The sequence below is a fragment of the Somniosus microcephalus genome, chromosome 3, assembly GCF_052327205.1.
Source record: "Somniosus microcephalus isolate GS21.2 chromosome 3, FLI_Smic_1.0, whole genome shotgun sequence".
Taxonomy (NCBI): domain Eukaryota; kingdom Metazoa; phylum Chordata; class Chondrichthyes; order Squaliformes; family Somniosidae; genus Somniosus; species Somniosus microcephalus.
The window spans coordinates 371,950,688-371,976,784 of NC_140989.1; the positions used below are offsets into that span (position 1 = coordinate 371,950,688).

General features: G+C 47.9%; 1 protein-coding gene across 1 annotated transcript in view; it reads right to left on the bottom strand.

The window, feature by feature from the left end:
* The window catches only part of LOC147122437 (collagen alpha-1(XI) chain-like), a 745,903-nt gene that overhangs the window by 520,689 nt on the left and 199,117 nt on the right, over nt 1-26,097 (bottom strand). The window contains exons 15-17 of the mRNA XM_085983595.1: nt 3,963-4,016; nt 3,167-3,220; nt 2,423-2,476 (exon numbers count right to left, since the gene is read on the bottom strand). Of these exons, the coding sequence (XP_085839721.1) occupies nt 2,423-2,476; nt 3,167-3,220; nt 3,963-4,016 (162 nt within the window). The remainder of the gene's footprint in view (nt 1-2,422; nt 2,477-3,166; nt 3,221-3,962; nt 4,017-26,097) is intronic.

Consider the following 26,097-nt stretch of genomic DNA (forward strand, 5'->3'; position numbering starts at 1 on the left):
TGAGTGTGAGTGTGAGTGTGAGTGTGTGGTGTGTGTGTGTGTGTGAGTGTGTGTGATGTGTGAGTGTGTGTTGAGTGTGTGTGTGTGTGTGTGTGTGTGTGGTGTGTGAGTGAGTGTGAGTGTGTGTGTGTGTGTGAGTGTGTGTGTGAGTGTGTGTTGTGTGTGGTGTGGGTGTGTGTGTGTGTGTGAGTGTGTGGTGTGAGTGTGTGGTGTGAGTGTGTGTGAGTGTGTGTGTGTGTGTGTGTGGTGTGTGTGGTGAGTGGTGTGAGTGTGTGAGTGTGTGTGTGTGGTGTGGGTGTGAGTGTGTTGAGTGTGGTGTGATGTGTGTGTGAGTGTGAGTGAGTGTGAGTGAGTGAGTGTGCATGTGGGAGTGTGTGTGAGTAAGTGTGTGTGAGAGTGTGTGTGTGAGTGAGTGTGTGTGAGTGAGGGGTGTGAGTGTGAGTGTGTGAGTGAGTGGGAGTGTGTGGGAGTGTGTGGGTGTGTGAGTGTGTGTGTGTGTGTGTGTGTGTGTGTGTGGTGTGTGGTGTGTGTGTGTGTGTGTGAGAGAGAGTGTGGGTGTGTGTGTGAGTGTGGGTGTGTGTGAGTGAGTGGTGTGAGTGGGTGAGAGTGAGAGTGAGTGTGGGTGTGTGTGTGAGTGTGAGTGAGTGAGTGTGAGTGTGTGTGAGGTGTGTGAGTGTGAGTGTGTGTGTGTGGGTGTGAGTGTGACTGTGGGTGTGGGTGTGGGTGTGGGTGTGTGTGTGGGTGTGTGTGGGTGTGTGTGAGTGTAAGTGTGTGTGAGTGAGTGCGTGTGAGTGAGAGTGTGTGTGAGTGAGTGCGAGGGTGTGTGTGTGTGTGTGAGTGTGTGTGAGTTTGTGAGTGTGAGTGTGTGCTTGTGTGTGTGTTTGTGTGAGTGTGTGTGTCTCAGTGTGTGTCTGAGTGTGTGTGTGTGTGTGTGTGTGTGTGAGTGCGAGTGAGTGAGTGTGTGTGTGAGAGTGCGAGTGAGTGTGCGAGTGCGGGTGCGGGTGCGGGTGCGAGTGCGAGTGCGAGTGCGAGTGCGAGTGCGAGTGCGAGTGTGTGTGTGTTGTGTGTGTGTGTGTGTGTGTGTGTGAGTGCGAGTGTGTGTGAGTGAGTGCAAGGGTGTGTGTTTGTGTGAGTGTGTGTGTCTCAGTGTGTCTGAGTGTGTGAGTGCGAGTGAGTGTGTGTGTGAGTGTGAGTGAGTGTGTGTGTGAGAGAGTGTGAGTGCGAGTGTGTGAGTGTGTGTGTGTGAGTGTGAGTGTGTGTGTGAGTGTGAGTGTATGTGTGCGTGTGAGTGTGTGATTGAGTGAGTGTGTGTGAGTGTGTGATTAAGTGTGAGTGTGTGTGATTGAGTGTGAGTGTGTGTGATTGAGTGTGAGTGTGAGTGTGTGAGTGTGTGTGTGTGCGAGTGTATGTGTGAGTGTGTGTGTGTGTGTGTGTGAGTGCGAGTGTGTTTGTGTGTGTGCGAGTGTGTCTGTGAGGGTGTGTGTGTTTGTGTGAGTGCGTGTGTCTGAGTGTGTGTGAGTACGAGTGTGTGTGTGAGAGTGTGTGTGTGTGTGTGTGTGTGTGTGTGTGTGTGTGTGTGTGTGAGTATGTGTGTGAGTGAGTGTATGTGAGTGTGTGTGTGAGAATCTGCCGGTGTGTTTGTGTCTGTGTCAATTCAAATGCATTAATATTGTATTATTATTGAGAAACCCGTGCAAGGACCAATCTCTAATGTGCCAAACACCACAAGGTTGACAAGAGTAAATTCCCTCCTTTAACCTTTACTCCCTCTCTCCTCCTTTACAACCCACTTTACTGAACGAGTTTCAGTCACCCCATCTAATGTCTCCTTCAGTTGATGGCATTCCATTATTGTATGACCTACATTGGCTTCTGGTCCAGCAATGCCTCGATTTTAAAATTCTCATCCTTGTGTTCAAACCCCTCCATGGCCTCGCCCCTCCCTATCTCTGTAACCTCCTCCAGCCCACAACCCTCCCAGATCTCTGTAACCTCCAATTCTGGCCTCTTGTCCATCCCTGATTTTAATCGCTCCACCACTGGCGGCCGTGCCTTCAGCTGCCTGGGCCCTAAGCTCTGGAATTCCCTCCCTAAACCTCTCCCCCTCTCTCTCCTCCTTTAAGATGCTCCTTAAAACCTCCCTCTTTGACCAAGCTTTTGGTCACTTGTCCCAATATCTCCTGGTTCTGACGAAGAGCCATCGACCTGAAACGTTAACTCTGTTTTTCTCTCTACGATGCTGCCTGACCTGCTGAGTGTTTCCAGCATTTTCTGTTGTTCTTTCAGATTTCCAGCATCCGCAGTATTTTGCTTTTGTACTAATATCTCCTGTGTCTCAGTGTCAACTCTTGATTGATAATGCTCCTGTGAAGCGCCTTAGGCTGCTATATAACAGTAGGTTGTTGTTTGTTGTTTAAATTACCTTTGCTCCTGGTTCTCCCGGCATTCCCCGGGAACCATCGGCACCTGAACGACCCTGGAAATGTTAAGAGACTATGGTGAGACATTGAAGGAAAGAAAACCACGGGAGTTAAAACAGCGTGGGAGAGGAACCTGGTACATGGGGAATGGGGATCGGGGAAATGGGGATCAGGGAATGGGGATGGGGAACGCGGATCGGGGAACAGGGATCGAGGAACAGGGATCAGGAAATGGGGACCGGGGAACGGGAAATGGAGATCTGGGAACGGGAATCAAGGAATGGGGATCAGAGAGTGGGGATTAGGGTTCAGGAAACAGGGAATGGGGTCGGGGAATGGGGATCAGGGAACGGGGATCATGAATTGGGGAACGGGGATCGGGGGTCGGGAAACAGGGAAAGGGGTCGGGGAATGGGGATCAAGAATTGGGAAATGGAGATCAGGGAATAGGGATTGGGGATCGGGGATTGGGGATCGGGGAACGGGAAACAGGGAACGGGGTCAGGAACGAGGATCGAGGATCAAGGATTGGGAAACAGGGATCAAGGGTCAGGGATCGGGGAAGGAGGTTCGGGGACAGCGGGAGTGTAATTCGATATAAAGGTATCACTGAGTTCATTAAACAAATGGATAGACAATCAGCACAAGGCCAAGGCAGTTTCCATTTCTGTACTTACCAGGGTTTCCAAAAGAAATGTAAAAAATAAACAAGCGAGGAGGAGGATGAGCTTCGGCTCGGTACTTACCCTCTTCCCTGGCTTTCCTGACAGACCACTAGATCCTTGAACCCCTCTGGGACCCTGGATAAGAAAGGACTCATAGTGAGGGTCTGTGTCACAGGCATTGGCACAATACAAGCTCCATAAAGAAAAATATTTCACAAATTCCCTTTTGAAAGTTACTATTGAATCTGCTTCCACCGCCCTTTCAGGCAGCGCATTCCAGATCACAACAACTCGCTGTGTAAAAATAATTCCCCTTATTTACTCTCCTGTCAAAACACATCATAATTTTAAACACCTCAATTAAATCTTCCCTTCACCTTCTCTGCTCTAAGGAGAACAATCCCAGCTTCTCCAGTCTCTCTACATAACTGAAGTCCCTCATCCCTGGGACCATTCTAGTAAATCTCCTCTGCACCCTCTCCAAGGCCTTGACATCCTTCCTAAAGTGTGGTGCCCAGAATTGGACACAACACTCCAGCTGGGGCCTCACCAGAGATTTATAAAGGTTTAACATAACCTCCTTGATTTTGTACTTTATGCCTCTATTAATAAAGCCCAGATCCCGTATTTTTTTAGCAGCCTTCTGAACCTGCCTTGCACCTTCAACGATTTGTGCACAGATACCCCCAGGTCACTCTGATCCTGCACCCCCTTTAGAATTGTACCCTTCCTCGTTCTTCCTACCAAAGTGCATTGCTTCACATCGCTAATCAATGTATGTTAAACTGTTCTTCTGAAACACGTGCTGGTTGAGTGCACTCACCGTCTGTCTGTTGACATTGAATTAAATGTGAGGCAAAAATAAAATGGAATTTACCTGTGGACCAAGATCACCAGATTCACCTTTAAGTCCGGTACCACCTGGAATTCCCTGCAGCACAAGAGATAAAAGACAAATTAGAGAGAACACGCAGAAAGGTCGATGAGTCGGGATTCACACGCAGCAAATTCCACCTGTGGGTGACACTCAGAGATTCGCAGCCAAGGGACAGAATCCACTTGTAGAATTTGTTTTTATTTGTTCTCAGGATGTGGGCGTCGCTGGCACGGCCGGCACTTATAGCCCATCCCCAGTTGCCCTGAGAAGGTGGGGGTGGGCCGCCTTCTTGAACCGCTGGGAGCGGGTTTGATACAAACTGAGGGTCTCGCTCGGCCACTTCAGAGGACAGTTCAGAGTCAATCAGGCTGGTGTGGGACTGGAGTCACCTATAGGCCCAGACCGGGTAAGGACGGCAGGTTTCCTTCCCTGAAGGACATCAGTGAACCCGTTGGGTTTTTACACAATCCGACAGATTCATGGCCACTTTGACTGATCCCAGGATTTTATTCCCAGATTTTTTAAGCTGAATTCAAATTCTCAACTTGCCCGGGTGGGATATAAATTAACATTCACTGAATTATTAGTCCAGGCCTCTGGATTACTGATCCTGTAACATAATCACAACACTGCCGTTCAAATAGAATAACAGGGCCATTTCAGAAAACTATTGTACATTTAATCTGACAAAATAAAAATAAAAATATTGCAGTGCTGAGATGGTGGATTGGGCCTGTGGCACACAGGAACCCTGAGCAGACGGGACCACGGTTTAAAGTCAGCACCTCACTGTAAAAGGGGCTAAAAGGGTTAAACTCCAAGGCCAGGTTGCACAGACTGGGCTTGTATTCCTCGAGTTTAGAAGATTAAGGGGTGATCAAATCGAGGTGTTTAAGATGATTAAAGGAGTTGATCGGGTCGATAGAGAGAAACTATTTCCTCTGGTGGGGGGAGTCCAGAACAAGGGGGCAGAACCTTAAAATTAGAGCCAGGCCGTTCAGGGGTGATGTCAGGAAGCACTTCTTCACACAAAGGGCAGTGGGAATCTGGAACTCTCTCCCTCAGAGAGCTGTGGAGGCTGGGGATCAATTGGAAAATTTCAAAACTGAGATTGATCGATTTTTGTTGGATAAAGGTAATGAAGGTTAGAATAGAATAGCACAGCACAGAAGGAGGCCATTCGGCCCATCGAGTCTGCGCCGGCTCTTTCGAAGAGCGATCCAGTTAGTCCCACTCCCCCGCTCTTTCCCCACAGCCCTGCAAATTTTTCTCCTTCAAATATTTATCCAATTCCCTGTTGACGCGACTATTGAATCTGTCTCCAGCACCCTATCAGGCAGCGCATTCCAGATCCTCACCACTCGCTGTGTGGAAATGTCCTCATCTCCCCTCTGGTTCTTTTGCCAATCACCTTAAATCTGTACTTTCTCGTTATCAACTCTTCAGCCATTGAAAACAGATTGTCTTTATTTACTCTATCAAAAACTTTCATGATATTAAACACCTCTATCAAATCTCCTCTCAGCCTTCTCTGCTCTAAGGAGAACAACCCCAGCTTCTCCAGTCTATCCATGTAATGAAGTCCCTCATCCCTGGAATCACTCTTGCAACTCTCCACTGCTCCCTCTCCAAACCCACCCCGTCCTTCCTAAAGTGCGGTGCCCAGAATTGAACACGGTACTCCAGCTGGGACCGCAGTGTTTGATAAAGGATCAGCATCACCTCCTGCCTTTTGTACTCTCTGCCTCTGTTTATAAAGCCCAGCATCCCATCTGCTTTATTAACAGCTTTGTTCATCTGTCCTCCTACCTGCAAAGATCTGTGCACAAACACCCCCAGGTCTCTCTGTTCTTACACCCCCTTTACTATTGTACCATTTAGTATGTATTGTCTCTCCTCATTCTTCCTACCAAAATACATCACCTCACACTTTTCTGCATTGAATATCATCTGCCATGTGTCCGCCCACCAGCTTGTCGCTTTCCTCTTGAAGGCTCAGCCTCACTGTTTACTACATCTCTGAGTATTGTTTGAAATTGTGCCCTGTACACCCAAGTCCCAGTAATTAATATACATCAAATAATGGAGATGAGAGAGGTCACGGGTTTGGGAGGTGATGGCGCTCCTCCAGCCAGTGAAGCCGTCTCCATGGGGTCCTAGCGATGCAGCTTCTCTGACCTGTGGAACAGTTACAGAACCAAGGTGGGTAGATGGAGTTAAGATACCGATCAGCCATGATCCAATGATCCAAATGGATGGTGGAACAGGCTCGATGAATTGAATGGGCCCGCATGTTCCATTGATCCTATGGATAAACTAGATGGGCCGTTATCTGTGGAATCTCGATATGCTCACACTCGAATAAAACCAAGGATGTAATTGGATGTTGAGATGTACTACGCAGCATCCAAAAGTTACAATCCAACTGAGAGATGCGAACTCTGGATCATGGAACATGAGCATCGATGGGAAGAAATTAATCATTCCCTGAGTGCCCTCTACCAGAAGGAACTTAATAACTCTGAGGCTCAGATATTTAACATAATCTCAGGGATTACAGCCGCAATTGGGGTTTGAATCTTTAAATTAGATCATTGTATCTGTCCACTAGATCAGAGTATATGTCCCCTAGATCAGTGTGCCTGTCCCCGAGATCAGTGTATCTGTTCCCTAGATCAGTGTATCTGACCCCTAGATCAGAGAATCTATCCCCTAGTTAAGTGTATCTCTCCCCTAGATCAGTTTAACTGTCCCCCTAGATCAGTGTATCTGTCCACCTAGGTCAGTGTATCTGTCTCCTAGATCAGAGTATCTGTCCCCTAGATCAGTGTATCTGTCCACCTAGATCAGTGTATCTGTCTCCTAGATCAGATTAACTGTCCCCCACATCAGTGTATCTGTCTTCTAGATCAGTGTATCTGTCCACCTAGATCAGTGTATCTGTCTCCTAGATCAGTTTAACTGTCCCCCACATCAGTGTATCTGTCCCCTAGATCAGAGTATCTGTCCCCTTGATCAGTGTATCTGTCCCCTAGATCAGAGTATCTGTCCCCTAGATCAGTGTATCTGTCCCCTAGATCAGTGTATCTGTCCCCTAGATCAGTGTATCTGTCCGCTGGATCAGTGTATCTGTCCCCTAGATCAGTGTATCTGGCCCCCTAGATCAGTGTATCTGTGCCCTTGATCAGTGTATCTGTCCCCCAGATCAGTGTATCTATCCCCTAGATCAGTGTATCTATCCCCTAGATCAGTGTATCTGTCCACCTCGATCAGTGTATATGTCCACTAGATCAGTGTATCTTTCCCCTAGATCAGTGTGTCTATCCCATAGATCAGTGTATCTGTCCTTAGATCAGTGTGTCTGTCCCCTGGATCAGTGTATCTGTCCCCTTCATCAGTACATCTGTCCCCCTAGATCAGTGTATCTGTCCCGCTAGATCAGTGTATCTGTCCCCTCGATCAGTGTATCTGATCCCGAGATCAGTGTATCTGTCCATTAGATCAGTGTATCTGTCCCCCTAGATCAGTGTATCTGTCCCCCTAGATCAGTGTATCTGTCCCCCTAGATCAGTGTATCTGTCCACCTAGATCAGTGTATCTGTCCACCTAGATCACAATATCTGTCCCCTAGATCAGAGTATCTGTCCCCTAAATCAGTTTATCTGTCCCCATAGATTAGAGTATCTGTCCCTTAGATCAGTTTAACTGTCCCCCCAGATCAGCGTATCTGACCACTAGATCAGAGTATCTGTCCCCACGATCAGTGTATCTGTCCCGCTAGATCAGTGTATCTGTCACCTAGATCAGTTTATCTGTCCTTAGATCAGTGTGTCTGTCCCCTAGATCAGTGTATCTGTCCCCTTGATCAGTGCATCTGTCCCCCTAGATCACAGTATCTGTCCTCTTGATCAGAGTATCTGCCCCCTAGATCAGTGTATCTGTCTCCCTAGTTAGGTGTATCTGTCCCCTAGATCAGTGTACCTGTCCCCCTAGATCAGTGCATCTGTCCTTAGATCAGTGTATCTGTCCCCTAGATCAGAGTATCTGTCCACCTAGATCAGTGTATCTGTCTCCCTAGTTAGGTGTATCTGTCCCCTAGATCAGTGTATCTGTCTCCCTAGTTAGGTGTATCTGTCCCCTAGATCAGTGTATCTGTCTTCCTAGTTCAGTGTATCTGTCCCTAGATCAGTGTATCTGTCCCCTAGATCAGTGTATCTGTTCCCTAGATCAGTGTGTCTGTCCACTAGATCAGAGTATCTGTCCCCCTAGATCAGAGTATCTGTCCCCCTAGGTCAGAGTATCTGTCCCCCTAGATCAGTGCATCTGTCCCATAGATCAGTGTATCTGTCCCATAGATCAGTGTATCTGTCCCATAGATCAGTGTATCTGTCCCCTAGATCATTGTATCTGTCTCCCTAGTTCAGTGTATCTGTCCCTAGATCAGTGTATCTGTCCCTAGATCAGTGTATCTGTCCCCTAGATCAGCGTATCTGTCCCTAGATTAGTGTATCTGTCCCATAGATCAGTGTATCTGTCCCTAGATTAGTGTATCTGTCCCATAGATCAGTGTATCTGTCCCCTAGATCAGTGTATCTGTCCCATAGATCAGTGTATCTGTCCCCTAGATCATTGTATCTGTCTCCCTAGTTCAGTGTATCTGTCCCTAGATCAGTGTATCTGTCCCATAGATCAGTGTATCTGTCCCATAGATCAGTGTATCTGTCTCCCTAGATCATTGTATCCGTCTCCCTAGTTCAGTGCATCTGTCCCTAGATTAGTGTATCTGTCCCATAGATCAGTGTATCTGTCTCCCTAGATCATTGTATCTGTCTCCCTAGATCATTGTATCTGTCTCCCTAGTTCAGTGCATCTGTCCCTAGATCAGTGGATCTGTCCCATAGATCAGTGTATCTGTCCCCTAGACCATTGTATCTGTCTCCCTAGTTCAGTGCATCTGTCCCTAGATTAGTGTATCTGTCCCATAGATCAGTGTATCTGTCCCTAGATCAGTGTATCTGTCTCCCTAGATCAGTGTATCTGTCTCCCTAGTTCAGTGTATCTGTCCCTAGATCAGTGTATCTGTCCCCTAGATCATTGTATCTGTCCACCTAGATCAGTGTATCTGTGCTGCCTTCCTTTAGGAATTTTTGTTAGTTTTCCAGTTAATTCAGGGGTTTGAGTAATTTGGGTCGATTTCCATTGTGTACCGCCACCTAGTGGATATTTGGTACCTAGCAAGTGCAGTAAAGTGCAGTAAAGTAAACTGTATATCAAAGACCTGCAGCTCGACACATGGTATGGGAAGATATCAAGTTGTTAGCTACCTGTCTAGCTCTGCATAGGAACGCGCTGCAAGGGCAGAATAGTGAAAAGACAACAGCACAGCGGGCTCAAGCACAAGAAGATACCACTCAGCTACCATGAATCTACGCTCAGGAAGACAATATACCATAGAGGACGTCGACCAGCCAACCGAGAAGCATGAGCCTCTTCGACCAAGTGATGCCAAGTCACAGTCCTCTAAAGCATCCTCTAGATCATCTCGGCGGTCCAGCAGACCGTCGTCATCGACAGCTTCTGCATCTGCCAAAGCACATGCCAAGGCAAAAGCTGCCCAGGCTCAATTGTCCTTCGCTGAAAAAGAAGCTAGTGTGATGAAGCAGAGAGCTGACCTCGACACTAGTGTGATGAAGCAGAGAGCTGACCTCGACGCTAGTGCGATGAAGCAGAGAGCTGACCTCGATGCCAGTCTCCACATTCTCCAAAGCCAGAGAGCTGCCGCTGCCGCTGAAGCTGCAGCTTATGAAGAAGGTGAGGAGAACAAAGGCGGGGAGCACAGCCATGAACCATATGTTCCAGAACAGCCGCTCAGTCCAGTGCAACGTACAAGTGAGTATGTCCAACAACACTAAAATTGTTCTTCAAGGAAACATCCAGGTATCTCGACGCAGAACCAGCTACTCACCACAGTAACAAACAGCCTGTTTTCGGAGACACTGAGCTTAAAGGAGAAGAAACAAGTAAGACTTACCTGCAGAGACCTCCACAGCACTCGGCCAATCCAGCCAAGCAGTCCTCACCCGAGCCACAAGGTGCACACGACCTCGCTAGGTACCTCATCCGCCGAGAATTGTTAAGATCAGGTCTTCTAGAATTTGATGACAGTCCTGAAAATTATTGGTCATGGAAAGCGTCCTTCCTGAGTACCACCAAGGACTTGAATCTCTCAGCCAGAGAAGAACTAGATTTGATGACAAAGTGGCTCGGAGCGGAGTCGTCAGAACAGGCGAGGAGAATTTGCTCAGCGCACATCCGCAATCCCACAGCAGGCCTCAACCTGGTTTGGCAATGTCTCGAAGACTGTTATGGGACACCAGAAGTCATTGAACACGCACTGCTTAAGAAGATTGAGGACTTTCCGAAGCTAACCAACAAAGATAATGTCGAGCTTCGAGAACTGGGCGACATTCTCCTCGAACTGGAGTGTGCTAAGGGAGAAGGTTACCTGACAGGCCTCTCGTATTTGGATACAGCTCGTGGGGTAAACCCAATAGTGGAAAAGCTCCCCTACAACCTTCAAGAGAAATGGATAGCTAAGGGATCCAAGTACAAGGAGAACTACGGAGTGGCATTTCCCCCCTTCTCTCTCTTCTCCAGGTTCGTCCAACAACAGGCAAAGGTGAGGAATGATCCAAGTTTCACTTTCTCCACCTCCAGCAGTTACGCTCCTTCGAGAACAGAGAAACCCACAAAGTACAGCAATAAAGCCTCTGTGAGCGTGCACAAAACAGATGTTCCAGCCGAACCCTCAGTCAACCAATCCAGTTCTGCTGGGAATAAAGTGGATGACCCAGATCGTCAGTGTCCAATACACAAGAAGCCCCACCCACTCAAAAAGTGTCGAAGCTTTAGAGACAAGCCTATTGATGAGCGCAAATCATACCTGAAAGAGAATCGCATCTGCTTCAGGTGTTGTGGGTCGACTATGCACATGGCAAAAGACTGCAAGGCGACAATCAAGTGCTTCGAGTGCGACAGTGAAAAACACATTGCAGCCCTGCATCCAGGTCCTCCTCCTTCAACCACCGAGAGTGCTGCGGTTGACAAAGAGGATAGCGGGCAGCAAAGCGAAAGCGCATCTTCTTCAGTCACCTCCAAGTGTACAGAGGTTTGTGGAAATGCAAGCAGCCCACGCTCATACTCCAAAATCTGCTTGGTTAAAGCATATCCCGCAGGGAGAAAGGAGAAGGCAATCAAGATGTACGCAGTGCTTGATGAGCAAAGTAACAAGTCTCTAACGAAGACAGAATTCTTCAATCTCTTTGAAGTCAAGGCCAGCACAGCTCCGTACACGCTAAAAACCTGTGCAGGGACAACAGAGACTACGGGTAGGAGAGTTGGCAACTTCATGATCGAGTCCATGGATGGGAAACTACAGCTTCCCCTCCCCACCTTAATTGAGTGTGACATGATGCCAGACGATAGGACGGAAATTCCCTCCCCAGAGGTCGCACGCCATCAGCCCCACCTACAGCCAATTGCCAACAAGATTCCAGCTGTGGACCCGGACGCTCTAATCCTCCTGCTCTTGGGAAGAGACATCTTAAGGGTGCACAAGGTGTGTGAGCAAATCAACGGGCCCCACAATGCTCCTTATGCGCAGCGGCTTGACCTGGGATGGGTCCTCGTGGGTGGAGTTTGCCTGGGAACAGTCCACAAACCAGCGGATGTCAACGTATATAAAGCAAACGTGTTGCACAACGGTCGCACATCCTTTCTCAGCCCATGCCCAAACAGGATCCAGGTAAAGGAAGACTACGATGGCATGACGCAGCATCATAGGTCAACCTCCTCTGCCTGTGAGGAAGAGGCAGGCCTCACTGTGAGCATAGACAGCCTAGGATGCTCAGTGTTTGAAAGGTCCAAGGATGATGACAAACCAACACTACCCATGGATGACAAAGCTTTCCTAACCATCAGTGCCCTGAGGAGGTTTTTCTCAATCCGTGGTCCAGCCAAACTTCTCCGCTCCGACAGAGGGACTAACTTCGTGGGTGCCTGTAAGGAGTTGGACATCCACACGGACGATGCAGCGGTAAGAAGCTACCTCAAAAAGAAAGGATGCACGTGGGTGTTTAACCCCCCGCATTCATCCCACATGGGTGGTTCATGGGAGAGGCTCATCGGTGTTGCCAGGCGTATTCTGGATGCTATGCTGCTTCGGACGGGACCCACTCATCTCACACACGACGTCTTGAGCACTCTCATGGCTGAAGTCATGGCGATCATGAATGCAAGACCCCTGGTGCCGGTGTCCACCGACCCAGACATGCCTGCAGTCCTCACCCCAGCGATGCTCCTGACTCAAAAGATGAGTGCTATTTCAGCCCCCTCTGGAAACTTCGACATGGCTGAGCTGCACGGGAAGCAGTGGAAGCAAGTCCAGTGTCTTGCAGACACTTTTTGGAAGAGATGGAGAGGAGAGTATTTGTCCACCCTACAGAGCCGTAGGAAATGGACAGAAGACAAGCCAAATGTCAAAGTGGGAGATGTTGTCTTGCTGAAAGACAGCCAAGCACACAGAAATGAATGGCCAGTGGGACTGGTTGTCAAAACTCTGCCGAGCAGGGACAAGAGGGTTCGCAAGGTGGAGGTGAAGATTGTCAAGGAGGGGACTGTCATAGTGTTTCTGAAGCCAGTCTCAGAGATCGTAGTCCTCCTTTCTGAACAAAACTAGAGAAAGGATTCGGAGTATGTTTGCAGCCAAAGGATGTTTTCTTTAGGTTTAATTTTGTATCTGTAGTGGTACAATGGAATTGTACCAAGCGGGGAGTGTGCTGCCTTCCATTAGGAATTTGTTAGTTTTCCCGTTAATTCAGGGTTTTGAGTAATTTGGGTCGATTTCCATTGTGTGCCGCCACCTAGTGGATATTTGGTACCTAGCAAGTGCAGTAAAGTAAACTGTATATCACACACCTGCAGCTCGACACATGGTCTGGGAAGTTATTTTCTTGTTGCGCTCCGGCCTGGGACACTATTTGTCTGTAAGTACTTGAGAATGTTATAGATGATTAGTGAACACTATATTTTGCAGAAAATGTTTAGTTTGTAACTTTTCTCTGTAAGCAAACTTACACAGCTAGCCGTGAAGTGCTCGCTCTCTGTCTAGCTGGTTAACTTGTAGCTGTATTTTGATGCACTGTGTACAGGGCTAATTTAAAGTGAATGTAAGAGAATGCCTTTCTGTTTGCTAAATGTATATTCACAGTAAGCTGTGTTTCCACGTGTTTGGTAATTTACATGCCAAATGTACTGTGTTGCTCAGGCGTACCTAAATTTGTGTATGCATATCAGTTATGTGCTTGTGTACTAATGTGTGCTTCCATTTCTGTGTTGTATTTCAGTTTTACAATAAGAATCTTTCAGTAAAACTTTACAAGAAAAGTCAAGCCTTGTGATTTTTATGGGAAGATATCAAGTTGTTAGCTACCTGTCTAGCTCTGCATAGGAACACGCTGCAAGGGCAGAATAGTATCTGTCCCCTAGATAAGTGTATCTGTCGCCCTAGATCAGTGTATTTGTCTCCCTAGGTCAATGTATCTGTCTCCCTAGATCGGTGTATCTGTCCCCAAGATCGGTATATCTGTCCCCAAGATCGGTGTATCTGTCCCCCTAGATCAGTGTATATTTCCCCTAGATCAGTGTCAATGACCCCTACAGCAGTGTATCTGTCCCCCTAGAGCAGTGTATCTGTCCCCTAGTTCAGCGTATCTGTCCATAGATCAGTGTATCTGTCCCCTAGATCAGTGTATCTGCCTCCTAGATCAGTGTATCTGTCTCATGGATCAGTTTAACTGTCCCCCTAGATCAGTGTATCTTTCCCCCAGATCAGTGTCTATCCCCTAGATCAGAGTATCTGTCCCCCTAGATCAGTGTATCTGTCCCGCTAGATCAGTGTATCTGTCCCCCTAGATCAGTGTATCTGTCCCGCTAGATCAGTGTATCTGTCCCCTTGATCAGTGCATCTGTCCCCCTAGATCAGTGTATCTGTCCCGCTAGATCAGTGTATCTGTCCCCTGCATCAGTGTATCTGATCGCTAGATCAGTGTATCTGTCTCCTGTAGTCAGTGTATCTGTCCGCCTAGATCAGTGTATCTGTCCCCCTAGATCATTGTATCTGTCCTTAGATCAGTGTGTCTGTCGCCTAGATCAGTGTAACTGTCCCCTAGATCAGTGTATCTGTCTCCATAGATAAGTTAACCTGTCCCCTAGATCAGTTTAACTGTCCCCCTAGATCAGAGTATCTGTCCCTTAGATCAGTTTAACTGTCCCTAGATCAGCGTATCTGACCCCCTAGATCAGTGTATCTCTCCCCCTAGATCATTGTATCTGTCCCCATAGATCAGAGTTATCTGTCCCCTAGATCAGTGTATCTGTCCCCCTAGATCAGTGTATCTGTCCCCCTAGATCAGTGTATCTGTCCCCTATATCAGTGTATCTGTCGCCTAGATCAGTGTATCTGTCCCCTAGATCAGTGTATCTGTCTCCCTAGATCAGTGTATCTGTCCCCCTAGATCAGAGAATCTGTCCCCTAGATCAGTGTATCTGTCCCCCTAGATCAGTGTACCTGTACCCTAGAACAGTGTATCTGTCCTGTAGATCAGTGTATCTGTCCCAATAGATCAGTGTATCTGTCTCCCTAGATCAGTGTAAGTCTCCCTAGTTCAGTGTATCTGCCCCTAGATCAGTGTATCTATCCCCCTAGATCAGTGCATCTGTCCCCAAGATCAGTGCATCTGTCCCGTAGATCAGTGCATCTGTCCCCTAGCTCAGTATATCTGTCCCCTAGATTAGTGTATCTGTCCCCTAGATCAGTGTATCTGTCGGCTAGATCAGTGTATATGTCCCCTAGATCAGTGTATCTGTCCCGCAGATCAGTGTATCTGTCCCCCAGAACAGTGTATCTGTCCCCTAGATCAGTGTATCTGTCCCCTAGATCAGTGTATCTGTCCCCTAGATCAGTGTATCTGTCCCCTAGATCAGTGTATCTGTCCCGCTAGATCAGTGTATCTGTCCCCTTGATCAGTGTATCTGTCCCCTAAATCAGTTTAACTCTCCCCCTAGATCAGTGTATGTGTCCCACTAGATCAGTGTATCTGTCCCCATAGATCAGTGTATCTGTCCCCATAGATCAGTGTATCTGCCCCCTAGATCAGTGTATCAGTCCCCTAGATCAGAGTATCAGTCCCCGAGATCAGTGTATCTGTCCCCTTAGATCAGTGTATCTGTCCCCCTAGATCAGTGTATCTGTCCCCTAGATCAGTGTATCAGTCCCCGAGATCAGTGTATCTGTCCCCTAGATCAGAATATCTGTCCCCTAGATCAGTGTATCTGTCCAATTGATCTTTGTATCTGTCCCCTAGATCAGTGTATCTATCCCCTAGATCTGTGTATCTGTCCCCTAGATCAGTGTATCTGTCCCCTAGATCAGTGTATCTGTCCCCCTAGATCAGTGTATCTGTCCCCGAGATCAGTGTATCTGTCCCCTAGATCAGAATATCTGTCCCCTAGATCAGTGTATCTGTCCCCTATATCAGTGTATATGTCCCCCTAGATCACTGTATCTGTCCCCCAATTCACTGTATCTGTCCCCCTAGATCAGTGTATCTTTCCCCTAGATCAGTGTATCTGTCCTGTAGATCAATGTATCTGTCCCCCTAGATCAGTGTATCTGTCCCCCTAGCTCAGTGTATCTGTCCCCCAAGATCAGTGTATCTGTCCCCCAAGATCAGAGTATCTGTCCCACTAGATCAGTGTATCTGTCCACTAGAACAGTGTATCTGTCCCCCTAGATCACTGTACCTGTCCCCCAAGATCAGTGTATATTTCCCCCTAGATCTGCGTATCTGTCCCACTAGATCAGAGTATCTGCACCCGAGATCAGCATCTGTACCCCTAGGTCAGTGTATCTGTCTCCCAAAGATCAGTGCATCTGTCCCTAGATCATTGTATCTATCCACTAGATCAGTGTATCTAACCTCTAGCTCAGTGTATCTGTCACCTAAATCAGTTCATATGTCCCCTAAATCAGTGTATCTGTCCCCCTAGATCAGTGTATCTTTCTCCCGAGATCAGTGTATCTGTCTCACTAGATCAGTGTATCTGTCTCCCTAGATCAGTGTATCTGTCCCCCTAGATCAGTGTATCTTTCTCCCGAGATCAGTGTATCTGTCTCACTAGATCAGTGTATCTGTCTCCCTAGATCAGTGAGTGCAGTGAGTGTATCTGTCCCCCTCGATCAGTGTATCTCTCCCCCTAGGTCAGTGTATCTGTCTCCCTAGATCAGTGTATCTGTCTCCCTACATCAGTGTATCTGTCCCCCTAGATCAGTGTATCTGTCCGCTAGATCAGTGTATCTGTCCACCTAGATCAGTGTATCTGCCCACCTAGATCAGTGTGTGTGTCCCCTAGATCAGTGTATCTGTCCCCTTGATCAGCGTATCTGTCCCCCTAGATCAGTGTATCTGTCCCCTAGATCAGTGTATCTGTCCCCTTAGATCAGAGTATCTGTCCCCTAGATCAGTGTAACTGTCCCCCTAGATCAGTGTATCTGACCTTAGATCAATGTATCTATCCCCTAGATCAGTGTAACTGTTTCCCTAGATCAGTGTATATGTCTCCCTAGATCAGTGTATCTGTCCCTACGTCAGTGTATCTGTCCCCTACATCAGTGTATCTGTCCCATAGATCAGAATATCTGTACCCCTACGTCAGTGTATCTGTCTCCCAAAGATCAGTGTATCTGTCCACTAGATCAGTGTATCTCTCCCCCTAGATCGGTGTATCTGTCCCTAAGATCAGAGTATCTGTCAGCTAGATCAGTATACCAGTTCCCTAGCTCAGTGTATATGTTCCTTGATCAGTGTATCTGTCCCCTAGATCAGCGTATCTTTCTCCCCAGATCAGTGTATCTGTCCCCTAGATCAGTGTATCTGTCCCCGAGTTCAGTGCATCTGTGCCCCTAGATCAGTGTATCTGTCCACTAGATCAGTGTATCTGTCCCCCTAGATCAGTGTATCTTTCCCCCTAGATCAGTGTATCTGTCCCGTAGATCAGTGTGTCTGTCCCCCGAGATCAGTGTATCTGTCCCCCTAGATCAGTGTATCTGTCCCCTTGATCGGTGTATCTGTCGCCTAGGTCGGTGTATCTGTCCGCTAGATCGGTGTATCTGTCTCCCTAGATCGGTGTATCTGTCCCCCTAGATCAGTGCATCTATCTCCCTAGATCAGTGTATCTGTCCCCCTAGTTCAGTGCATCTGTCCCCCTAGATCAGTGTATCTGTCCCCTAGACTACCCTTTATCCGGAATTCCGAAAACCGAAACCCTCTAAAAACCGAAGGTTTTCTCGTTCAGCGTAAGCGTCGTGTACGGCTTACGCTGAACGAGAAAACCTTCGGTTTTTAGAGGGTTCCGGTTGCGGAAGTTCGGATAAAGGGTAAGTCGTGCGCACGACCCCCCGCCGACCCCCCCACCAGCTGCCGACCCCGCCAGCCCCGACAACCGCCGACCCCGCCAGCCCCGACAACCGCCGACCCCCGCCAGCCCCGACAACCGCCGACCCCGCCAGCCGCCGACCCCCCGCCGACCCACCTTCCGAAATCCGAAATTCTCCTTTATCCGAAACTCGGCTGGTCCCGAGGTTTTCGGATAAAGGATAATCTACCTGTATCTGTCCCCTAGATCAGTGTATCTGTCCCCTAGATCAGTGTATCTGTCCCCGAGATCAGTGTATCTGTACCTCTAGATCAGTGTATCTGTCCCCCTAGATCACTGTATCTTTCCCCCTAGATCAGTGTATCTGTCCCCTAGATCAGTGTATCTGTCTCCCAAGATCAGTGTATCTGTCCCCTAGATCAGTGCATCTGTCCCCCTAGATCAGTGCATCTGTCCCCCTAGATCAGTGTATCGGTCCCCTCGATCAGTGTATCTGTCTCCCTAGATCAGTGTATCTGTCCCCCTAGATCAGTGCATCTGTCCCCTACATCAGTGTATCTGCCTCTGCCCCCTAGATCGGTGTATCTGTCCCTAGATCAGAGTATCTGTCAGCTAGATCAGTGTACCAGTTCCTAAGCTCAGTGTATATGTTCCTTGATCAGTGTATCTGTCCCCTAGGTAAGTGTATCTGTCTCCCTAGATCAGTGTATCTGTCTCCCTAGATCAGTGTATCTGTCCCCCTAGATCAGTGTAATTGTCTCCATAGATCAGTGTATCTGTCTCCCTAGATCAGTGTATCTGTCCCCAAGATCAATGAATCTGTCCCCTAGATCAGTGTACCTGTCCCGTAGATCAACGTATCTGTCTCCTAGATCCGTGTATCTGTCCCGTAGGTCAGTGTATCTGTCCAATTGATCTTTGTATCTGTCCCCTAGATCAGTGTATCTATCCCCTAGATCTGTGTATCTGTCCCCTAGATCAGTGTATCTGTCCCATAGATCAGAGCATCTGTACCCCTAGATCAGTGTATCTGTCCCCTAGATCAGTGTATCTGTCCCCTAGATCAGTGTATCTGTTCCCTAGATCCGTGTATCTGTCCCGTAGGTCAGTGTATCTGTCCAATTGATCTTTGTATCTGTCCCCTAGATCAGTGTATCTATCCCCTAGATGGTGGCATAGTGGTTAGCACTGTTGCCTCACAGCGCCAGAGACCCGGGTTCGAATCCGGCCTCGGGTGACTGTCTGTGTGGAGTTTGCACATTCTCCCCGTGTTTGCGTGGGTTTTCTCCGGGTGCTCCGGTTTCCTCCCACAGTCCAAAGATGTGCAGGTTAGGTTGATTGGCTATGATAAATTGACCCTTAGTGTTAGGGGGATTAAATACGTGGGGTTACAGGGATAGGGTGGGATATGTGTTGGTGTAGGGGTTACGAGGATCGGGTGGGATATGTGTCGGTGCAGGCTCGATGGGCCGAAATGGCCTCTATCTGCACTGTGGGGTTTCTGTGATTCTGTGATTCTGTGATCTGTGTATCTGTCCCCTAGATCAGTGTATCTGTCCCATAGATCAGAGCATCTGTACCCCTAGATCAGTGTATCTGTCCCCTAGATCAGTGTATCTGTCCCCTAGATCAGTGTATCTGTCCCCTAGATCAGTGTATGTGTTCCCTAGATCAGAGTATCTATCCCTTAGATCAGAGTATCTGTCCCCTAGATCAGTGTAACTGTCTCCCTAGATCAGTGTATCTGTCCCTACGTCACTGCATCTGTCTCCTACATCAGTGTATCTGTACCCCTAGGTCAGTGTATCTGTCTCCCAAAGATCAGTGTATCTGCCCCTAGATCAGTGTATCTGCCCGCTAGATCAGTGTATCTGCCCGCTAGATCAGTGTATCTGCCCGCTAGATCAGTGTATCTGTCCGCTAGATCAGTGTATCTGTCCGCTAGATCAGTGTATCTGTCCACTAGATCAGTGTATCTGTCCGCTAGATCAGTGTATCTGTCCGCTAGATCAGTGTATCTGTCCGCTAGATCAGTGTATCTGTCCGCTAGATCAGTGTATCTGTCCGCTAGATCAGTGTGTCTGTCCGCTAGATCAGTGCGTCTGTCCACTAGATCAGTGTATCTGTCCACCTAGATCAGTGTATCTGTCCTTAGATCAGAGTGTGTGTCCCCTAGATCAGTGTATCTGTCCCCTAGATCAGTGTATCTGTCCCCCTAGATCAGTGTATCTGTCCCCCTAGATCAGTGTATCTGTCCCCTAGATCAGATCTGTCCCCTTAGATCAGAGTATCTATCCCCTAGATCAGTGTAACTGTCTCCCTAGATCAGTGTATATGTCTCCCTAGATCAGTGTATCTGTCCCTACGTCAGTGTATCTGTCCCCTACATCAGTGTATCTGTCTCCCAAAGATCAGTGTATCTGTCCCCCTAGATCGGTGTATCTGTCCCAAAGATCAGAGTATCTGTCAGCTAGATCAGTATACCAGTTCCCTAGCTCAGTGTATATGTTCCTTGATCAGTGTATCTGTCCCCTAGATCAGCGTATCTTTCTCCCCAGATCAGTGTACCTGTCCCCCTAGATCATTTTAACTGTCCCCCTGGATCAGTGTATCTGTCCCCCTAGATCAGTGTATCTGTCCCCTAGATCAGTGTATCTTTCCCCCTAGATCAGTGTATCTGTCCCACTAGATCAGTGTATCTGTCCACTAGATCAGTGTATCTGTCCACTAGATCAGTGTATCTGTCCCCCTAGATCAGTGTATCTGTCCCCCTAGATCAGTGTATCTGTCCCCCTAGATCAGTGTATCTGTCCCCCTAGATCAGTGCATCTTTCCCCCTAGATCAGTGTATCTTTCCCCCTAGATCAGTGTATCTGTCCCCTAGAACAGTGTATCTGTCCCCTAGATCAGTGTATCTGTCCCCTAGATCAGTGTATCTGTCCCCTAGATCAGTGTATCTGTCCCCTAGATCAGTGTATCTGTCCCCGAGATCAGTGTATCTGTACCTCTAGATCAGTGTATCTGTCCACTAGATCAGATTAACTGTCCCCCTAGATCAGTGTATCTGCCCCCTAGATCAGTGATCTGTCCCCCTAGATCACTGTATCTGTCCCCCTAGATCAGTGTATCTTTCCCCCTAGATCAGTGTATCTGTCCCCTAGATCAGTGTATCTGTCTCCCAAGATCAGTGTATCTGTCCCCTAGATCAGTGCATCTGTCCCCCTAGATCAGTGCATCTGTCCCCCTAGATCAGTGTATCGGTCCCCTCGATCAGTGTATCTGTCTCCCTAGATCAGTGTATCTGTCCCCCTAGATCAGTGCATCTGTCCCCTACATCAGTGTATCTGCCTCTGCCCCCTAGATCGGTGTATCTGTCCCTAGATCAGAGTATCTGTCAGCTAGATCAGTGTACCAGTTCCTAAGCTCAGTGTATATGTTCCTTGATCAGTGTATCTGTCCCCTAGGTAAGTGTATCTGTCTCCCTAGATCAGTGTATCTGTCTCCCTAGATCAGTATATCTGTCCCCCTAGATCAGTGTAATTGTCTCCATAGATCAGTGTATCTGTCTCCCTAGATCAGTGTATCTGTCCCCTAGATCAATGAATCTGTCCCCTAGATCAGTGTACCTGTCCCGTAGATCAACGTATCTGTCTCCTAGATCCGTGTATCTGTCCCGTAGGTCAGTGTATCTGTCCAATTGATCTTTGTATCTGTCCCCTAGATCAGTGTATCTATCCCCTAGATCTGTGTATCTGTCCCCTAGATCAGTGTATCTGTCCCATAGATCAGAGCATCTGTACCCCTAGATCAGTGTATCTGTCCCCTAGATCAGTGTATCTGTCCCCTAGATCAGTGTATGTGTTCCCTAGATCAGAGTATCTATCCCTTAGATCAGAGTATCTGTCCCCGAGATCAGTGTAACTGTCTCCCTAGATCAGTGTATCTGTCCCTACGTCACTGTATCTGTCTCCGACATCAGTGTATCTGTACCCCTAGGTCAGTGTATCTGTCTCCCAAAGATCAGTGTATCTGCCCCTAGATCAGTGTATCTGCCCCTAGATCAGTGTATCTGCCCGCTAGATCAGTGTATCTGCCCGCTAGATCAGTGTATCTGTCCGCTAGATCAGTGTATCTGTCCGCTAGATCAGTGTATCTGTCCGCTAGATCAGTGTATCTGTCCGCTAGATCAGTGTATCTGTCCGCTAGATCAGTGTATCTGTCCGCTAGATCAGTGTATCTGTCCGCTAGATCAGTGTATCTGTCCGCTAGATCAGTGTATCTGTCCGCTAGATCAGTGTGTCTGTCCGCTAGATCAGTGTGTCTGTCCACTAGATCAGTGTATCTGTCCACCTAGATCAGTGTATCTGTCCTTAGATCAGAGTGTGTGTCCCCTAGATCAGTGTATCTGTCCCCTAGATCAGTGTATCTGTCCCCTAGATCAGTGTATCTGTCCCCTTAGATCAGAGTATCTGTCCCCCTAGATCAGTGTATCTGTCCCCTAGATCAGATCTGTCCCCTTAGATCAGAGTATCTATCCCCTAGATCAGTGTAACTGTCTCCCTAGATCAGTGTATATGTCTCCCTAGATCAGTGTATCTGTCCCTACGTCAGTGTATCTGTCCCCTACATCAGTGTATCTGTCTCCCAAAGATCAGTGTATCTGTCCCCCTAGATCGGTGTATCTGTCCCTAAGATCAGAGTATCTGTCAGCTAGATCAGTATACCAGTTCCCTAGCTCAGTGTATATGTTCCTTGATCAGTGTATCTGTCCCCTAGATCAGCGTATCTTTCTCCCCAGATCAGTGTACCTGTCCCCCTAGATCATTTTAACTGTCCCCCTGGATCAGTGTATCTGTCCCCCTAGATCAGTGTATCTGTCCCCTAGATCAGTGTATCTTTCCCCCTAGATCAGTGTATCTGTCCCACTAGATCAGTGTATCTGTCCACTAGATCAGTGTATCTGTCCACTAGATCAGTGTATCTGTCCCCCTAGATCAGTGTATCTGTCCCCCTAGATCAGTGTATCTGTCCCCCTAGATCAGTGCATCTTTCCCCCTAGATCAGTGTATCTTTCCCCCTAGATCAGTGTATCTGTCCCCTAGAACAGTGTATCTGTCCCCTAGATCAGTGTATCTGTCCCCTAGATCAGTGTATCTGTCCCCTAGATCAGTGTATCTGTCCCCTAGATCAGTGTATCTGTGCCCTAGATCAGTGTATCTGTCCCACTAGATCAGTGTATCTGTCCCCTGGATCAGTGTATCTGTCCCCTAGATCAGTGTATCTGTGCCCTAGATCTGTGTATCTGTGCCCTAGATCAGTGTATCTGTCCCACTAGATCAGTGTATCTGTCCCCTGGATCAGTGTATCTGTCCCCCTAGATCAGTGTTTCTGTCCCCCTAGATCAGTGTATCTGTCCCGCTAGATCCGTGTATCTGTCCCCCTAGATCAGTGTATCTGTCCCCTGGATCAGTGTATCTGTCCCCCTAGATCAGTGTATGTGTCCCCCTAGATCACTGTATCTGTCCCCCTAGATCAGTGTATCTGTCCCCCGTAGATAAGTGTATCTGCCCTGTAGATCAGTGTATCTGTCCCCCTAGATCAGTGTATCTGTCCCACTAGATCAGTGTATCTGTCCCACTAGATCAGTGTATCTGTCCCACTAGATCAGTGTATCTGTCCCACTAGATCAGTGTATCTGTCCCACTAGATCAGTGTATCTGTCCCACTAGATCAGTGTATCTGTCCCACTAGATCAGTGTATCTGTCCGCTAGATCTGTGTATCTGCCCTGTAGATCAGTGTATCTGCCCTGTAGATCAGTGTATCTGCCCTGTAGATCAGTGTATCTGCCCTGTAGATCAGTGTATCTGCCCTGTAGATCAGTGTATCTGTCTCCCGAGATCTCTCTGTTCCAACTATTCCATTAACCTTTCCTTGTTGTGTAGCCTTTCCAATGGCAGCCATTTCTGGAACTTCTGCCTGTTTCCCCAGCTCCCTGTGCCCTCCTGGAGTCTCCAGTGTTCCCCCACACAGCACTCCAAGTGTGGCCTAATCAAATTTCAATACAAGCGTAACATGAATTCGCTGCTTTTCAATTCTATCCTGCTTGAAATGAGCCGCAGTTCCTGTATTTTTCTTTTGGCCTTGTTCACCTGCTGTGTTACTTTTTGTGATCTTGTATCTACCCCCAGATCGCCCTGCTCCTCTGCCCCATTTAGACACTAATTTTCCAAAAAGAATGTGGCCTCCTTATTCGTACTACCAAAATGTACCACCTCACACTTCTCTAAATTGATGTTCATTTGCCAGTTACACACCCATTCTGCAAGTTTATGAATGTCTTCCTGTATGTTGTCGCAGTCCTCTGTATTACCTACACCCCCCAATTTGGTGTGTCAGCAAAATTTGAATTTGTGTTTCTGATTCCCGAGTCCAAATCGTTGATGTAAATGGTGAACAACGGTGCTCCCAGCACCGATCCCTGTGGAACATCACTTCCCAACTTTTGCCAGTGTGAGTAACTAACCTTTAACCCCCGCTCTCGGTTCTGTAGCCAGCTCGCTGTCCATTCTACTCCTTGTCCCCTGACTCCACATGCTTTGACCTTAGTCATGAGTTTGCTATGCAGTAACTTATCAAAGGCTTTTAGGAATTCCAAATATATTACGTCTACTGTATTGGCCTTATCTATTGTTTCTGTTACTTCTTCAAAGAAGTCAATAAGGTTGATTGAGATTGATCGCTGTGATTAGCCAACAATGCCATTATCGTTGTATTGTGCGATTACCAGGATGGTAGAAGGCGAACTAGATGGACTCGGTGACATAAGAAAACTACTAGGCACTTGGTCTAAGCGTTAAACAAAGCTTTAATCAACTGTTTTACAACATGGAGATCGAGTTGTGTCCTTCACTAGCTCCTGTTAAGAATGTCCTGCGTAAGCTGGGCCCGTGCCCGAGTATTTATAATCTCCCTGGACAGCGCCACCTGCAGGCCACTCAGTATTATTTCATAAGTCTTTCTTTTATGAATGACTGATTCATGTCACTCGGGTCTTTGATCATCCAGAAATTCTCATGTTCCTATTATATTCCACTTTGGACCTTAAAATTAGAGCCAGGCCGTTCAGGAGTGATGTCAGGAAGCATTTCTTCACACAAAGGGCAGTGGAAATCTGGAACTCTCTCCCTCAGAGAGCTGTGGAGGCTGGGGGCCAACTGGAGCTTTCAAGACTGAGATGGATGGATTTTTGTTGGGTAAGGGTACCGAGGGATATGGAGCAAAGGCGGGTAAATGGGGTTAAGATACCTCGATCTAATTGAATGATGGATCAGGCTCAAGGGGCTGAATGGCCTCATCCTGTTCCTGTGGAACGGGCTTGAGGGGCTGAATGGCCTCCTCCTGTTCCTGTGGAACAGGCTCGAGGGGCTGAATGGGCCTCCTCCTGTTCCATGCTGGAAATTGAGAAAATAATTTAATGTTCAGAAAAATTAACAGAGATTGAACAGAAAGTGTGACTCCCAATACTCCAGGAATGGCTGTTTCCTCTCAGCCGATTCTCCAGCACAGCTCAATCACTGAGGGATCAATAACTCAATGATCAATATCGAGGCGATCATCAAGCCTGAGGCCGAATCTATACGACACGCACTGCATTCAAACAGAGTCATGGAGATTAGTGCCCAGCCTGACACTGGAGTGAGGGAGGGAGTGAGGAGAGAGAGAGGGGGGAGGGAGGGAGTGAGGAGAGAGGGAGGGAGTGAGGAGAGAGGGAGGGAGTGAGGAGAGAGGGAGGAGAAAGGAGGGAGGGAGGAGAGAGGGAGGGAGGGAGAAAAGAGGAGAGAGGGAGGAAGGGAGTGAAGGAAGGAGGAAGGAGAGAGGGAGGAAGGGAGTGAGGGAAGGAGTGAGGAGAGAGGGAGGGAGGAGAGAGGGAGAGAGGAGAGAGGGAGGGAGGAGAGAGGGAGGGAGGAGAGAGGGAGGGAGGAGAGAGGGAGGATTGCGGGAGGAGGAGGAAGGAGGGAGGAAGGAGGGAGGGAGGAGGGAGTAAAGGTGGGTAGATGGAGTTGAGATACAGATCAGCTATGATCTAATTGAATGGCGGAACAAGCTCGAGAGGTTGAATGGCCTCCTCCTTTTCCTGTGGTGACAAGCAATCAGTATTATTTTGCCTGGACAAGGATTGAGTGGTTTGACTGACTGGACAAGGATTGAGTGGATTGATGATGATTGGACGAGGATTAAGTGGATTGATGGTGATTGGACGAGGATTGAGTGGATTGATGATGATTGGACGAGGATTGAGTGGTTTGACTGTCTGGACAAGGATTGAGTGGTTTGACTGACTGGACAAGGATTGAGTGGATTGATGATGATTGGACGAGGATTGAGTGGATCGATGGTGATTGGACGAGGATTGAGTGGATCGATGGTGATTGGACGAGGATTGAGTGGTTTGACAGTGATTGGGCGAGGATTGTGTGGATTGATGATGATTGGACGAGGATTGAGTGGCTTGATGGTGATTCGACGAGGATTGATTGGATTGATGGTGATTCGACGAGGATTGAGTGGATTGACGGTGATTGGACGGGGAATTCCTGGTTTGATGATGATTGGACGAGGATTGAGTGGATTGACGGTGA